Source organism: Typha latifolia, chromosome 14, assembly GCF_019914945.1.
Source record: "Typha latifolia isolate L0001 chromosome 14, TyphaL0001v2, whole genome shotgun sequence".
In the NCBI taxonomy this organism is placed as follows: Eukaryota; Viridiplantae; Streptophyta; class Magnoliopsida; order Poales; family Typhaceae; genus Typha; species Typha latifolia.
Window position 1 is genome coordinate 1,302,153 of NC_133099.1, and position 16,495 is coordinate 1,318,647.

A 16,495-nucleotide genomic window follows, 5' to 3' on the forward strand; every position below is an offset into this window, starting at 1 on the left:
ATAAATTCATGCATTCGGGTTTATTACGAGAAACCTCCTCCATTATATACATCTACCACCATACTCTTCTTTTAGGGTATAATTACAAAAATCAGCCATATATAAGACAACAAAATTAATTAATTGGTGGGTGATGGTCTCGCAGCTGCCGTGGTGATAGTGAGCGACCTGATCCCGGCGAAAGGCTGGCCTAATGCTAGACTAGTGGCTGAGATGCAGGATCTCGCCTTCGAAATCACCATGGCCTTGAATATACCAACCACAGAGCCGGACAAATGGATTTGGTGACCGCACCGGGAAGGCGAGCCACGAGCCAAAGCCATCTACACCTACCTTCAGCCCTGCCGTCAGCCTAGATGGCAAGGATGGCAAGTGCTTGTGGCAGCTCCGTTGGCGCCGAGAGTTCGCATGTTTACATGGAAGTTCTGCTGGGGCAGATTGCCCACTCGGGCTTATCTGCATGTGCTCCGAATCGAGCCTAACGAGAACTACACCTTGTGTGGCATCCATCCGAAAACCATATACCACCTTTTTTTTTCTCATGCAAATACGTGTTGGAGGTGTGGGCCCAAATGGCAAGTGAACAGGGCTGGACATCCAACGAAGGGCGCCATGTAGGACCGAATTGGCTCTGTTAGGAATGGGATAGGGACCGAGCAAAGGATACTGCATGCAAGGCATCGCAGCAACCTTTTGGACGGTGTGGAAATAATGGAATGCTAGGGTCTTCCGGGGAGACAACGACCAGGCGAGAATGGTGGTGCGCAAAGCGGTGCAACTTGCACGGGACTACGCCAAGCCAACCTAGTCGAAGACCAAGATGACCAGGCCAAGGAAAGAATGTAGATGGTTGACCCCACCCCCGGCTGGATCAAGGTGAACGCGGACGACGCCTACTCGCCGAGCAACTATCAAGCGGGAGCTGGAGCTGTGCTCAGGTCAACGAAAGGCGCACTCCTGAAAGTCGCTTAAGAGCCCACGCCAGGGAACTCGGCACTACTAGCCGAAAGCAGGGCTGTACTGCTCAGGCTGACCCTGGCTAGGGAACAAGGATCGGTGGAGGTAGAGACAGATTCACTAGATCATGAAGGTAGAGCTCGGCTGTCCGTGGAAACTTCGAAATCTAGTTGCTGAGTGCAAATCCTTGCTTTGCTCTTTTCCAAATTATTAACTCACCCATGTACCTTAACCCTAGCTAAATCCAGCACATATTTCAACAAAAAAATTAATTAATTAAAGGGTCTTTTTCGCAAATAAACTCACATATTTCGGGTTTATTATGAAAAACCTCCTCGACTCTAGTGATTTACATCTCCACCTTTTTTACGGGTATATTTACAAAAAACAACCGTTAGAGAAATAAGTAAAATAAAGGAATAAAAGGGTCTCTTTTGCAGATAAACTCATTTATTTTCGGGTTTATTACAAAAGACTTCCTCCACTATTCTTTAACGGGTATATTTACAAAAGCAACCGTATGAAACTATGAAAGACGAGAAAAGAAATAAACAAACAAATTAATAAAAGGGTCGCTTTTGCAAATAAACTCATATTCGGGTTTATTTACATGGAGGCTCCTCCATTTTATATATTTACAAAAACTACCATATGTAATCAGAATATTCTATTTGTTTTTACTGCGTATCTTCTGACTGGACCCGAGTACCTGCAAAAGCGCATGCGATGCTCGTGCCGGATCTCGTTTCTTTCGGGTTTTGGGACCCAAACCCGTCTATTTATATTCCTCATGGTAACTAATATACGGTTCAGCCGCATTTGAGATTTCTCCCTCTCTCGCTCTCCTCCCACGAGCGAGCCGATCCGAATCCCTTCTTGGAGCTAAGGTCGAGGGCGAGGGGGAGAATCCGATCGCTTGACGGCAGCGGCGGCGACATCGGAGGCGACGATGTTTCTTGAGGACTGGACTCCCCCGTGCGGGAATCGCTGCACCAAGAAATACGCCAACCTCATCCAAATCCCTTGTTAGTACTCTCTCTCTCTCTCTCTCTCTCTCTGGTCCTGGATTCTTGAAGTGATTTGGGTTATCGTAGGGAGAGTCTTCTGCAAGAAAGGATGCGATACGGATGGGGAGACTTGGGAAGAATGTAAGCATCTTAATCGTACTTTACATGATTCTTCTAGTTCTTCCTGTGTTCGTGAAATTTCTGGTGCTTATATATTTCCATATAAAGAGTACATTCGTCTGAATGTTGTCATACTTAATATATCCTGGACACGTAAGATCAAGAATGAGAGGATGATGCCCCTTTCTCTAGAATACGTATGTTTTCCTTAAAGAACTTAGTAGATGAATTTTTCTTTTGGGAATATTAGAAACAACAGGATTTAGTATAAATAGATCTTTCTTCATGTAACTAGTTTACTACTCAAAGCCAGATTTGCGTTAAATGGAGCGCTTGCGTTTTCAAGGAGAAGAGTATAAAATGAAGTAAGAGAAGAGCATTATTTGGATATGGTTTTTATTCTTGCCTTCTAAAAGTGGCCCTTTCTACTTTAGCTCTGACTTTATAATAACTTGCAAGAGATTATCTACTATATATTTCTGTTACTTTTGTATTTTGATAATTACTCTTTTTCTGAATCTCCAGGTATTAGTGAATGCAACGAGATATGCTATAAAGATCCTGTTTTGAAGGACCGTGAATGGAGTGCATACATTGATAGGTCTCCAGGAGAGGATAGTTATTCGTTGGTGAGTCGGTCTATTTCTTTTTCGTGGATATAGAATCTCATATTTTTAATGAAAATTCTTAACTTTGTTAAATTTGTATGCTACACTATTTGAGCAAGAAAAAGTTGGATCGGTAAAAAGTATTAAATATGGGTGCGCATAACATGTTTGGACATCAATGGGTTCACTATTACATGTCTGTTTTACTCTTCAGTAATTTATTGTATCTTACTTTATGATGCTCAGATACCAGTTTGCATGTCGTTAACATCATGCTCACTTTTGACCTGTTTGGAAGATAAATAAATTGTCCTATTAGTCCCTTTGTATAGTGGATTTCCACATCTTGTTCCTTAACTTTAGCTTAGAAATATATGCGACAATTCTTGTACCAAAAATAGTCTCCATTCTGTTTTAGGCACTGCATATTCTTCATAAAACGGTTAAGAGGCTATGTCAAATATATTCATTTGCATGTATCTTTACAAATGATTTTTACCAATTATTTTTTTAGTTTTCTCTTCTTTCTCATTTTCCTTTTTCTTTTTCTTTGTTTTTTGGTATCACGAAAGTAGATGACGAAGTATTGGTATCTTCTCAATACTTTGTGAGAAATTTGTACTCCCACAAAGTTACAAGTTCAATTAATCAATCAATCCTGCTATTAGGGTTCAGTAACGTGGACTATTTACATGAATCTACTTACATGGACTTGGTTAATGGTTACATTATGAAACTTTACGTTTCAGAATGTAAATATGTATAGAAAAGTGAACTATGTCGATAAGGGGTAGCTGCAACCATAAAAACTGAAACTCAAGTAAAACTGCTTTGAGAATGAAGCTCAGAAAGAGAAAGAGTTGACATAAATTAAATCAAAGAAATTTGAGTTGCATTGACCTAGCATTGCATTTAAACTTTTAAAGTACCTAAGCTTGATATTTTGATTGATTAAATGCAAAGCCAGTTGTGGGCTGGAAATGAAAAGTTAAGCATGTTTGTACATTAATGACGCAGTCGTTGTGGTTTTGTCTTCTTATTCGCTCGGTTGTTATTGAAGTGATTTATGACTGGTTTGAAATACATCAGAAATTTAATTTTGGAATATCTGTGTGCTTACATGTCCTACCGATTTAGTACTTACTCTCTTGTCATTAGATAGAACACGTGGCTGCATTATTGCCAGTTTTTCTTCATATGGAATTGTGGTTACTGAAGTAGGCTCTATCTATTTCTAGAGTGGCCAATATAACTTCTGCATTTAATATCCGTCATCTTTTGGTGCCACAATAGAAGTTCATCTTTATCTCCTAGGGATGATAATAAGATCTTGCGTCTAGTTCCGAGTATAGTGAATTTCTTATATTAACAATCAATGATCCTGATATTACTACTTTAATCCTTTGTACTAATCGATTGTCTTTTTTATGCAGGAATGCTTTCATGCTTGTGTTTCTGGCTGTGGTTTTAAGGTTAGATTTTTCACTTAAGCTTGGAATGCCTTCTCTCTTGAAGAAGTTTTAAAAGTAGCAAAAGGAAAGAAAATTCTTCTGTTAGTAACTTGATTTCTTAGTGCAATCAAATGAAATATATACTTGGAAACATGGTTATGTGCACAAGTCTTGAGTTATAAGATCCTCTATTCTTTTATGTATACTCACAAGTAGCAAATATTGTTATTGTGACATGAACTTAAATTATTCATGGTTAATTTAAAGCAATGAAACTTTGGCATTCCATTAAGATTTTAATCCCTTTAGTGCATTTTCACTTGTCATAATTGGAGGATATATTATTATATACTATACTTATTTCTCTAGTTCCTATCCAAGCTTGAAATTTTAATATTTAAGAGCTTGGTACGTGTCTAAAGTGACAGATGGGTAACTGACTTGTGGATGTCTTGCCATGTTTTTTCTTTTCTGTTTGTTTGTTTGTAGGAGGCTATTTGTCTAGATAATTTTGTCATTCCAGAGTTCTTAAATTTGTTTGTTTCGCAATATGCAGTTTGATATCCCTGCAGAGAAAGTTGAGCAGGTTAAACCGAACCGGCCGCCTAGGCCACCCCCTGTGAGCAAACCAGCACCATTGCATCCAAAGCCCATTACTGATACTGATGACCTACCAAGCACTTCAGCATAGAGTTACCATTGTATTGCTCATACTTCATTCAGAGGAAGCATAATGGTGTTCAGTCAATCAGTTTTTTTTCCTACAGAGAACACCCATACTGGCCTATATTTTGTTTAGTCCAAGCTTCCACACTTTTTGCTAACTCAAGTTTACACCACTGGTTGACCAAGGGGTTCCAGATTGTAGCATAAATTAAGCCTACATTAGATTTTTATTGTACTTGTTTGTGAATGGCATATCAACTTCCTTCCTTTCACTGGTAAAATGAAGAACAGGCTAAGCAACCTACATGAGCTTCTGTTATGTATTCTCGTAAATGAAGTATCAAGGAAGATAAAATATTTTTATCGTTTGCCTTCCTTTGCCTGGTATTATTGGTTATAATGCATCATAATGCATTTAGATGCATGTTAGTGTTACAAAAGAGCAATGCTTCCCTTATAATATAAGGATAATTATACTTAGCTTATCTGAACTATCACTATTTTGTATATATATATATATATATATATTTTTTTTTTTTTTTTTTTTATTCACATGGATACTTGAATTAAGAAAAATATTCCTATGAAATAATCAACTATGAAAAACTATATAGACTATTAAAAATAAGTATTTTCTTCCATGTCATAAAAAAAATTCAAGGGGTGTATATGAATAATGATAATAGTAGGGAGGCTTAGTGTAATTAACTATATAATATATTGGCGGAGAGTATATTCATCCTACTGAAGATAAAACTGTACTGCTGACGAGTGTGAATTAATATATCTTAGTGTCTAGAGCATTGCAACGTGATCAGGTTGCAACTCCATGGAAGCATACTAAGCAACATGGAGAAACCTGTATACGTTTACCATGGATATTTAAAGCATCCCAGTGATATGACGGACCCTGATGGCATGACAGAGTCAAGTGTAAGGAATGTTTTTTTTTCTCAATTTTATAAATATTACTACACCAAAGCAAGAGTAACAATTGTTGATGTAAGTTCGTGAATAATGTTTCCTTGCAGGCTTGATCATCCTGCATGATACCTCTAGATTTAAGATGCCATTTGCACACAACATAAGCCAAGGCTGGAATTAAAGCCTCAAAACAATTTAATTCACAATAATAAAAAAACCTTCTAAATATATGACATTTTGAAAATTTGGATGGACAAAACTCTCATATGATGATCGTACAATGGAAAATAACTTTTAAATTATAAATTTCCTTCTTGTTGATACTCCATGAACAAAGCAATGCACAGATAACTGGTGAATGTGCCGTTGAACTGGCGCTAACTCTGCACCGTGGTTAGGGATGAAGGAATCGGTTCTTGTTTGAATGATCAATACAGCAGCCCAGGGACAGGAGCCATCTACAGCATCTGCAATAAGAGAATCAGACAAATCATAATTATATTGTCGTAGCAACGAGAAAAATAAAGAAAGTCTGAATTAGAATATATGTAGACCAAACCTTTTAATCCTCCTCCATCGGAACTTCTGGGAAGTCCCATCGATCTTCCTCAATTGGTTTGTTGATCACCGAAATAGGTGAAGGTAAGGCAGGCCCGTTAAGGAAACGAGTTGTGCCGATAATTCATTCAAAGGAACAGTTTAATATGGTAGGTGGAGAGCAAAAATCCAAACTATACCTTTCCATAAACAAAAAAGAAAAGAAAAAAGAATGACGACTAAAAATTGTAGAGAACAAGAATCTAAAGAGAAAAAAAAAACAATGTTATAATTGTAAGCAAAGATTTTCAGGTAAAAGGTAATCCCCAACAGATTATGTAAGAGTATTTTCATCAAGGATATCAATTAACATGAGATCGTCATCCTTCTCGCCCCGGTTGCGGCTGTTTTTAAGTTCTCTACGAATTTCAGGAGTAACCTATTCAGAGACAAAGATAGATCACATCATCAGATAATTCAGCTAGCTTTTCTCTAATTGCACTTTTTGCTTTATATCTTTTAACCAAAGTATAGTCATACCAAATAATGTTTCTGGTATTGCATTAAATTATCAAGAGCATCCTTATCCTTCTTCTCCAGTTCATTCTTGTACCTGCCATGGATTAACAATAAATGCATCAAGAGTAAGAGGATTGTCAACATTCATGATATGCCCTTTAATTGATAACATAGTTGAAAAAAAGAAAATAGATTCTATATTAAGACTACAATAGCAACTTTTCATCTAAATGCATCTGGATCCACAGAGAATGTTTGGGAAATAAAAATCCATGGAGAATACCACTTTATAGAAAAGGAAAAGTGCTTTTTGCCGCTACTTTGTTTCCATGTAGAATTCTTCCCCCCAAAGGAAAGTATTTTTCCAGTTCTTGGACCCACATAAAATATGAAATTAATAACACCTTATACAGACTACAGGAGAAGTCAATTTCTTTATTGGGACATACAGCATTAGTTTTCCACTTCTGAGGACTTTCGACAAAATGAAAAGTAAATGTTCTGCCAAGTCTGTAGAATAGACGATGCTCCCTTCAAGTTTTTTAAGTACTTCCACATGGAATCAGAGATACTAACATGATATCCAAGCTAAATCTTGAAGCCCTTGCCAATTAGTAGTAACATTGATAAGAGAACAAATCTTGACTACTAACCTTTGCACAAAGGCAAGAAGTGATTGATGCCATATAACAGGCATGACCCTCCTATCCTCACGGAACCTCATGAAATGAGCAAGAACAGCATCAAGCACCCGGTAAGGCAATGCATATTTCTTGTCCAGAAACAGCTTGATGAAATAACTGCAATTACAAGGGATACAAAAAAGATCAAGCTCATTACAAAATAAAATACCATTACATTATCTGCAGTACAGACAATAAATGTAATTCAGATTCAAATGTAGGATTAGGGTTTGAACTCTGAAAGACCACTGATCACAAATTATGGTTGAAAAGCAACTTAGATGCATACATCCAAAATTTCAGGGATTAATCACCAAAATATTAAACAAGTCAAACTTCAAGGAATATTTAAGTGCTAATTATATGTCTTCAGCTCATTTATGGAAGAAACAATTTGGATAAAAAAGCTCAGGGTATAAACTTCAAAACAAACTTGGTTACCTAGTAGTGCCACAATAATCCATGTCCGCCAGCTTCATAAGTGCTGCACTGTGGATCCACCAACAAATTGACATTTGTTACTTAGTTCCTCCAATCAACCCGAAGATTGGACTTAACAAAAAATGCTAGCAGATAGTACCTCGAATGAAGGGGAGGAATTGTGACTTTCTCAATAATGCTTCCAATAATAACTGCTTCCCGAAGAGTGCATGTCCCCGACTAGCAACCACAATATAGATTTCATAAGAGCCTCGAAGAAAGAGAGGTATTGCTTCCACTAATTGAAGTATTCTATATTGATGTGATGCATAGGATCAAAGAAGCAAAAGGTACTTTCATGATAAAAGTTATAGTAGTGGCTTGACTAATGGTCCCGACATCCCGCACAAGTGATAATAAATACATATTCTATGTAAAAAGTGACCAGACAGAAAATCAACATGGTGTTAATTGGTGAGAATAAAATCTTGCAACTTTTGTTTCTTCTGTCTGTTTAACCTGAAAAATGAGGATATGTCTCAAAATTGAAGATGTTTCCCAAAGCTAAATGACTAGCATAAGGGAATATTAGGGAACTTACGTAAATGAATAGCTACTTTGGTATCAATACAAAAATTAGTTATTTCTTCACCAACTCTTCCGTGTTGCTACCTATACAAAATTTGACCAAAAAATCTAGAACATTCTGTTGTGTATGTCTGAATGTACATGGCTAAGCTGAAAAAACATGTAAAAGCACAAAGAAACATACAGGCAAAGTTAAAAAGAGTAAATTAGAACGGCACTTTGAGATCTTGAGATGAGGATTTAAATCTTCTTTAGTTATACCAATAATATGATTATGCCAGAGCATGCAACAGATACCTGGCATAGTGGTAGTAGAACTCCTTTGAAGAATGCAGCTGGCTTATATAGGGACTTTTTCAGTGACTGGTAGAGAGCAAAATGAAGTCTTTTATTTTTTCTGATGTCCTCCCTGACCCGTGGGAGTAGGACAAGATTGTAGAAACGTTGTGCTCTTTTTGCATTCATGTTTGAAGAGAATATTCTTGTTGCTTGATACATAGCGCTAGGGGACCAATTCTCTGGCTCTGTTAAATATAACACATCCTCCCAAAGTTCAAGTGCCGGAATGTGTTTAAATGCCTTTGGGATTTTGCCATTAGTGTATCGACGTAGCAACTTGCCAACCCTGCAGACATGAGATGTCACAAGCATCTAGTAAAACTAGGATGTTAGATATTCACAGTTGCAATCATTGAAAAGAGAAGACTCACATACCCCTTATATAGATCAATCACAGTACTATCCATTTTAGGAACTGGCCGTGCTTCTGCAATATACAGAAGGCAATATGATAGGACATCATCATTTTATAATAAGATCAGTCTATACCAACAAATAGCGATGTTTAATAAACTCAATTTTTTCACAGAATGTGCAGAAAGAAGAAAAAAATCGAGTCAACTATTAGGTTCTACAGGGACGCCTCAATTCACTGCATCACAAAACCTCAAAAAGATCAACAAAAGGATAAAATCATAAAAACAAAAAACTAACCAGAAGTAACCTCGGCATCCTTCTCCTTAATTCTCTGAATAATGAGATCCGCTAATGTCTGCTGCGGGCCTGCGTCTTTAGGCATGAACGCCGCCAAAACCCTCTCGTCCTCCTCGTCAATCTCCAACTAAACAAAACAGCAATTATTACTAATCCTGTACCATAAGGAGATCAAAAAAGCAATCTTGGAATAAAGTCCGAGGTAAAAAACGCACCTCTCCACCATCATACTGGCTTTGGGTTTCGGAGAACCCATCGAATCCATCAAAGTCCTCCTCCTCCTCGTCACTCTCCGAGTGAACAGAGGGAGCATCGGATACAGCCGAGAATGAAGTCAGATTACCATCCTCAGTCTCTTGTTCAATTTCCTTCTGTTGTTTTATGGCTTCCCTCAGAATCTTGGAGCTGAGGTCCGAAGATATCTTCTGGAAAAAAAAAAAGGAGACGTCTTTGAAATCAGATGCAGAAGAGAGAGAAAGTGAGGTAAGTTTAGAGACAGATAGAGAGATTGCCTCCTCTTCGAATTGATGTTGCTTTGGGAGGCGAGACCGCTTCTTGGAGACGACGGAGTCGTCGGCGTCGAGGGCGGCGCGGCTGGAATTCTGCTTCTTTTGTGGCGGTGGCTGGGTTCCCTTCCTCTTCTTACCCGCCATTGGATCCTCTAAAGCGGGAAACGCCGCAAGGAGGAGGAGAAGGAGCAGAGGAGGAGAAGGAGTGGGAGAAGGAGAGAGAAACCCTAGCGCGGCTTTTAATATTAAACCTACTTAAACCCAGACCCAGGGCATAAAGTACCAATACGAAAAAAATAGGGTTCAAGTTGCAAATACGAATTAAGTTTGGACTCGGACCCCGAGAATAGCGAATTCGATAAGCTACCAAATAATAGTTGCAAGAGAAGTTAAATTGGAGACTCAAAACCCTAATCCTCCCCGATCTCCTCCTTCCTTCCGATCGAAATTTGTAGTGGAGCAAGATGCCGCAGGTGCGGATCGTGGCGAAGAACTTCATGGACATGGTGGCGGCGCTGCCGGCCATGAAGTTGGACAAGCTATACGACAGCAGTTTCATCTGCGAAGCCGTTCTCAGGTCGATTAATGGCTTCCGTTTCTTGCTCAATGCGACTCGGAGATATATTTTGCACCGATTAGGTTCCTTATTGGTACTTGGGCAATTAGGAATGTGAGATCATTGCCCAAGAGCTCTGGAATGCTAAAAAAATTCTTTGGAAGTATCTAAAAGAGTGAAAATTTTAGGTTTCTGGCTTAACGAACAACGGGATAGATATTTTGAACTAAAGTACATTTGATAAAAAAGAGAGTCGAAAAAGATAGAGCATTGACTTCTTATTTTATGATAGGCTTGATTTATCTGAATTCTCTATGCTCACCACTATGATATTCCATTAGTGGAGTACTTGCTTACTAGTTATAGACATAAATTTACCAGTACAATGTTATCAATTTAAGTATAATGGCTGATCTTCTGGTTAGGTCTTTGCCGCCGCTGGCTAAGAAGTATGCTTTGCAACTGTTATTCATCGACTCTCCTGTAGGGGCCAAATCAATGGAAGAATGGGTGCTTGCAGATGGATTATCCAAACACAAAGTAGCTATTGACAAGTTACTTCAGCTAAGAGTTATTCTTGAGGTTAATGATAGGTATCTCACAAGCAAATTATTAAGCTAATCCTTTTTACATTAGGAATGTAAGGAAATGGAAGCATTGGGTTGACATCTTGTTGTGACTGAACAATTATATACTCCCAAGTGAATTGGATTGACATTCTTTGTATCAAACTTTCAGATTGTTTTTTGAAGAAAATGTCTTGAATCCATGCATTAATAGATCTTTCACCCATGTTTATGTAATAACTCAGCAGAGTACAAGACTGCTGTTTTCTGGAAGAATTCTTTTGTTGGCTTGCCTAGTACTCTAGCTTGAAGGTGAATTTTGGTTGGTGTATTGTGATATCAAATAAACAACTAGGATGTCTAGGAAATGAAGCTATTAACTTAACTATCAGGTGATCTTTTGCTACCATCACAAAAGGAAATTATCTGTTCTACACTTGACTAATTTCAACTTTGTTGACAGAAAAAAAGAGATGAGTTATAAAATGAATCAGAAATTTCAGAGCAATATGCAAACATACTTGATATATGGGTAAGTCTCAGTTTTGCTTGTGTTGCAATTTTTTTAAGTTATTATGGTTTGCTAGAAAGTTTGAGCTCCATGCTAACATTTTAAGTATTATCTGTCATATGTTCAAACATAAATTTGAGACAATGTAAGCTTGAGCTCAGCTTGTTGATAGAACCATCTCAAAACTTGTATTAAGCTCGCTCATTTATATGTCTTAAAGTTGCTCAAAATGTAGCAATCTTCATAAGATTTCATCTGCATGTACTTTTTCTTTCTTTCTCAATCAAAAACTAACATTTGTCACTACAGTGGAACATTACCAAGAGAACCAATGCCTTCAAATATCACAGTCAGATTGCCAACATTAGAAGATCTAGAAGCCTATGCCTTGGAGCAATGGGAGGTTACTATTCTGGCACTATGTTTTCTTGAATTGTTGTCTTCCTTAATTCCATGTATCTCTTGTGTCAGTATATTTCATTATTACGTGATCATCATTTTGTTGTTCAGAGTAATTCACTCTTCTAAATATTGTAAGCTAATTATTTGATAAACTCCAATTGATTGTGTGGCAAATGCAGTGCTTCTTATTGCAACTTATAAATTCAGCTCAAGTGGAAAGATCAACCAGCTTCCATTCATCCATGATGAGAGTTTTCCAGCAGGGACTTTTGAGTGCAAGGTTCCTTCTGTTTTTATTTGTTGTATTATGTTTGTTCTAGGGAAAAGAGAAAAGTTGTCATAAATGCAAAGTCCAAACTGTTGGATGTGAATTATATGGTTTGGAAGACTATTTGAGATTCATTTCTTATGCATATCTCAAATAAATAACCTTTTTGCAGGATATAACACATCTGTAGTGAGACTTATAAGCATAAGAATTAGGGTCTTAGGCATTTAATTTTTCTTCTTAGGTGATTTAGATCTGTTACAGACTTAGATCTAATTAATGCCTTGAAAGTTGTGTTTTATGATGTTTGTAGACTAGTTATGTGCTAGCTTTAGACTCTCTACTGTAAAATTCTATGTGTTGTTCTGTACTATAACTGGGGCTATGTACATGTAGCTTGTGAAGACAAACATACTGAGAATACTCACATACTGTTGTCAACTATAAATATCTGCAGGGAAAATGAAGCTCCCAAGTTAACCGAGAATGGCTTCCAGTTTCTTGTGCGTCAGCTTAGACATTAGCAATACTTTTAAAAACTTTCCATTTTTACCTTCTTACATATTTTCTTGAAACAGCTGATGGATACTAATGCACAATTGTGGTACATAATAAGAGAATATATCTCATCCTCTGAGGTATTGGTGACATGCTATTGTTGTATCTATTCACTGAAAATTATCATCTTTCACGTACTGAGATTCTTATTTTCTCATTGCTTGCAATATGATGCAGGATCGTGGAGTGGACCCCACAGATTTGATATCGTTCCTCCTTGAGCTTAGTTTTCATGCCCTAGGAGAGGTACTCTTGGAACCATATAATTCTCTACCTACCTAAATTGTTAGTATTGATTTATTTACAACTAAGTTATAAGAAGGATATATGTGATGTGCTCCCTGCTTTGGCGTCCTATGAGACTAGAGAGTAAGGCACAAGAAAATAGTTACACACAGATCCTCAAGTGCTGATCAGAAGTCCTGAACATCATTTTTTATTTCATATTCTTTGAATAAACCACTTCTGGTGTAGTTTCTTTTTCCCATGATACTTATTGTAGTGGCTAGTGAGTTTTCATCATGCTTATCTCCTATGTTCTAGGCTTATAACTTGAATACACTAACTGATGTTCAAAGAAGTGCCATTAAGGACCTTGCAGATCTGGGATTGGTGAAACTGCAACAGGTATCTATTTTTTCTTTTTTTTAAATATCTCATTTTTCTTAGTTACTAGATGCACCATAAAGTTGAGGTTCCAAATGTGTTACAGGGAAGAAAAGAAAGTTGGTTCATACCTACCAAATTGGCTACTAATCTCTCAATAGGCTTCTCAGATTCATCATCCCGCAAAGAGGTAATTTTTTTCATTCTATCAGACAACTTGTATAAGCTGTTATAATATGTTGTAAGAATTTCTGTGTTTTTTTTTATGCCTATAATTTTTATGATGCAGAAGACATTTTATTTTTTATACAGTTGTCTGATTTACTTTTTCATAGTCACCTGGTCTTGTATATGTGTATTCCTCTGCTTGCCCAGTTATTGCATGACCATTGGCATTGATATGTTTTCCAACTTCTAGAGTTGCTTTTGTGAATCTTTATCCACGTATCTCTTTCAGGGCAGCGAGCAAAATCTGATATTAATCACCTTCTGGCATACTTTTCCACAACTTACATTTTAGTCAGGTTATGGCTTCATGTGCTCTTCTAGGCCTTGAACATACATTTTTATCTGGAGTTTCCCATATCTTCTTTTAGCATTTGAAATGACAGTCCAACCTCTAGTGTAGCATTCTGTCATCAACTGATGAAATTTATAGTGACCTGTAAGTTAATACTACATGCAATAAATGGGCAACATTTACTTATTGGGATGGAGTACTATTTCTTTTCTCCTTCTTCTCATTATACATTGATAGTAAATACTGCTGTGCCATTCTTTTCCAGGGATTTGTAGTAGTGGAAACTAACTTCAGGATGTATGCGTACTCTACATCCAAGTTGCATTGTGAAATTTTACGACTCTTCTCAAGGTATGTGAGGCTTGACATAAGATTCTTTTCTTGAGGCATCTTTCAAGTCCAGTGGTCATATGAAATTTATAGGTCCTTATAGATACTAGAATTTATTCTTAATCAACGAATGCTGTTCCGTGTAGACTTTTTTCAGGATGCGCTCTTATTTAAATATGGTACCTTATTAGATCCATGGTTATATTAAATTCCATACTTCTGCGTGACAGCCGTGACTTTTATGGAGGAAACCTTTTTCTTGTTTTGCAGGATTGAATATCAACTTCCAAATCTCATAGTTGGAGCTATTACAAAAGAAAGTCTCTATAATGCATTTGAGAATGGAATCAGCGCTGATCAGGTACCATAAACTGTCTTTTGCTAGTGAGTTTCACTACCTGAATACTGATAGATAAGCATTTTAAATTATTCAGTTCATGCTGCATAAATTGGGAGTTCTGATTGTAAATGCATCCTAATTTTCTCCGACAATAGTTACTTTTTCTTTATCTCTGCAAATTCCACTGTAATATATTGTGACCTGTTAGTTCTTCTACTCTTATCTTTCACTCCAAAAGCAAGACATCTGTTGTGTTAGTCATGTTATGGAAGCAATTCCTGTAACTGAGAATTCAGGTTCTAATTTTGTTGTTCTTCTTGCCCTGAAGCAGCTTTTAACATTTTTCCCCTGAATCAACTTTTAACATTTATTTTCAGATAATATCATTTCTTCAGCAGAATGCTCATCCTCGCGTTGCAGAAAAGACACCCACAGTTCCAGAGAATGTGACAGATCAGGTTTATTTTTTAGGGATAATTTTATTTACACCCTCTTGAACTATAACCATTTTTTATAATAACTCTTTAAACTTTTTTTTATGTACTTAATGACTGAATTTTTTTTTTACATAATAACTCCTTAACGGAAGAAGTCAAATAAGGTATTTTTAATAGTTCATAGGGTTATTATATATTTTAAAAAAAAGTTCAGAAGATTATTGTGAAATATGGTGATAGTTCGAGAGATGAACAAATAAATTATTCTTATTTTTATGTAGCATTGTCTAAGCTCATTTTTGTCATTTCTTTGCATTATGGTGAATACTTATGGGGATTAGATTCTCCTAAATCTTTTAATGTGACGAAATGAAAACATATCATAATGCAGATTAGGTTATGGGAAGCTGATCGGAATAGAGTTGACTTGATTCCTTCACATCTTTATGAAGATTTCCCATCAAAGGTGAAATTTCAGATTGCTTTTGCCTGGACACATAGCTACTGTAGCTTATTCTTTTCTCTGCACTCTCCAAATTATTGCAATTACTTCCATATGCAGGAACTATTTGAAGCATGCTCTGATTTTGCAAGGGAGAATGGTTGTTTGCTTTGGGAGGATTCAAAGAAAATGAGAGTAATAGTAAGAGGAGAACTCCACCAACAAATGCGGGACTTCCTCCGTCGACAAAGATGAAAGAATAATTGCACTTTGCAGTTTCCTCTACCATCTTATTAAGAACGGAAGAGTAGATTTAAGTTAAAAGAACTTATAAGACAGCAACATCTTGGAATCTTCCCCATATGGAATGGCAGTGGCATTCGAATTCTACTGAACCTATTCCGAGAGTTCTAAGCAGTTCTCATCATGAATTCATGGAAAGGAGATCGGAAGCAGACAATTTGTTGTACATGTAAATGTGAGTGCTTCAATCCGTGAATGATATGGTGACAAACAGATTATTGAAGTGATAATTTTTCCATTATTGGGTTGTACTGTGTAAATTATTACATTGTATGCGATTCTTTTCCAAATGTAACATGCTGACATATTTTGTCATGCCTCACAATTGTTCACCCATTGGACTTGTAATGATATTTGTGGATTGTACTTGTTCATATTTAAGCATGATTATGATTGTTTCGGCACATGTATCCTATTAAAAGTAATAAAATTAAGTGATGATGGATTCAAATTTATCTTTTAAGGATTCTATTCAAGTGATGTGGATCATTAAGTGAGAATGCATCCCTGATATAATTACGTTGATACCATTAAACCCTAATAAAGTTTTATTTTTACTTTTTTTTACAAATTGGTCACTATAATATTTGTGACTTGTAAAAGTTTTCTTTTTGACAAAGTACACCCTCATCATCTCATGCCACGTCATCGTGGCACGAATCTCCTGGACTCGG

General features: G+C 36.8%; 3 protein-coding genes across 5 annotated transcripts; 2 read left to right on the forward strand and 1 right to left on the reverse strand.

Moving 5' to 3' along the window:
• Window positions 1–1,767: 1,767 nt before the first annotated feature.
• LOC140801010 (uncharacterized) lies at window positions 1,768–5,172 on the forward strand. Its single transcript, XM_073155988.1, has 5 exons — window positions 1,768–1,982; window positions 2,052–2,105; window positions 2,610–2,713; window positions 4,126–4,164; window positions 4,700–5,172. Exons 1-5 carry the CDS (start codon window positions 1,907–1,909, stop codon window positions 4,832–4,834), a joined length of 408 nt encoding a protein of 135 aa, XP_073012089.1. The 5' UTR covers window positions 1,768–1,906; the 3' UTR covers window positions 4,835–5,172.
• A 709-nt stretch (window positions 5,173–5,881) lies between these two features.
• On the reverse strand, window positions 5,882–10,224 carry LOC140800893 (bystin). The gene is made up of 12 exons (XM_073155805.1): window positions 9,986–10,224; window positions 9,689–9,898; window positions 9,474–9,600; window positions 9,195–9,246; window positions 8,778–9,105; window positions 8,053–8,132; window positions 7,914–7,961; window positions 7,443–7,589; window positions 6,811–6,883; window positions 6,634–6,709; window positions 6,293–6,375; window positions 5,882–6,200 (listed from the first exon to the last, which is right to left on the reverse strand). Exons 1-11 carry the CDS (start codon window positions 10,124–10,126, stop codon window positions 6,296–6,298), a joined length of 1,362 nt encoding a protein of 453 aa, XP_073011906.1. The 5' UTR covers window positions 10,127–10,224; the 3' UTR covers window positions 5,882–6,200; window positions 6,293–6,295.
• A 105-nt stretch (window positions 10,225–10,329) lies between these two features.
• Window positions 10,330–16,195, forward strand: LOC140800894 (general transcription and DNA repair factor IIH subunit TFB2). 3 transcript variants are annotated; one of them, XM_073155807.1, is made up of 15 exons: window positions 10,330–10,559; window positions 10,964–11,131; window positions 11,568–11,636; window positions 11,925–12,018; window positions 12,197–12,297; window positions 12,743–12,788; window positions 12,864–12,923; window positions 13,021–13,089; window positions 13,387–13,470; window positions 13,556–13,639; window positions 14,235–14,320; window positions 14,570–14,660; window positions 15,017–15,097; window positions 15,468–15,542; window positions 15,639–16,195. In XM_073155807.1, exons 1-15 carry the CDS (start codon window positions 10,447–10,449, stop codon window positions 15,771–15,773), a joined length of 1,356 nt encoding a protein of 451 aa, XP_073011908.1. In that variant the 5' UTR covers window positions 10,330–10,446; the 3' UTR covers window positions 15,774–16,195. The 3 variants fall into 3 exon arrangements, with proteins under 3 accessions (XP_073011908.1, XP_073011907.1, XP_073011909.1); XM_073155806.1 differs by having other exon boundaries at window positions 15,468–16,195; XM_073155808.1 differs by having other exon boundaries at window positions 10,405–10,559; window positions 10,964–11,120; window positions 15,468–16,195.
• Window positions 16,196–16,495: the final 300 nt, after the last annotated feature.

What these genes read in the sequence shown, in the direction of transcription:
- LOC140801010 (XM_073155988.1), top strand. Translation starts at nt 1,907, where the DNA reads ATGTTTCTTGAGGACTGGACTCCCCCGTGCGGGAATCGCTGCACCAAG. An exon ending in CAACCTCATCCAAATCCCTT is followed by an intron (nt 1,983 to 2,051) that starts GTTAGTACTCTC and finishes GGGTTATCGTAG; the next exon opens with GGAGAGTCTTCTGCAAGAAA. An exon ending in GAGAGGATAGTTATTCGTTG is followed by an intron (nt 2,714 to 4,125) that starts GTGAGTCGGTCT and finishes TTTTTTATGCAG; the next exon opens with GAATGCTTTCATGCTTGTGT.
- LOC140800893 (XM_073155805.1), bottom strand. Translation starts at nt 10,126, where the DNA reads ATGGCGGGTAAGAAGAGGAAGGGAACCCAGCCACCGCCACAAAAGAAG. An exon ending in GTGATTGATCTATATAAGGG is followed by an intron (nt 9,106 to 9,194) that starts GTATGTGAGTCT and finishes TCATGTCTGCAG; the next exon opens with GGTTGGCAAGTTGCTACGTC. An exon ending in TGACGATCTCATGTTAATTG is followed by an intron (nt 6,376 to 6,633) that starts ATATCCTTGATG and finishes GGCCTGCCTTAC; the next exon opens with CTTCACCTATTTCGGTGATC.
- LOC140800894 (XM_073155806.1), top strand. Translation starts at nt 10,447, where the DNA reads ATGCCGCAGGTGCGGATCGTGGCGAAGAACTTCATGGACATGGTGGCG. An exon ending in ATCTGCGAAGCCGTTCTCAG is followed by an intron (nt 10,560 to 10,963) that starts GTCGATTAATGG and finishes TCTTCTGGTTAG; the next exon opens with GTCTTTGCCGCCGCTGGCTA. An exon ending in AGAATGGCTTCCAGTTTCTT is followed by an intron (nt 12,789 to 12,863) that starts GTGCGTCAGCTT and finishes TTCTTGAAACAG; the next exon opens with CTGATGGATACTAATGCACA.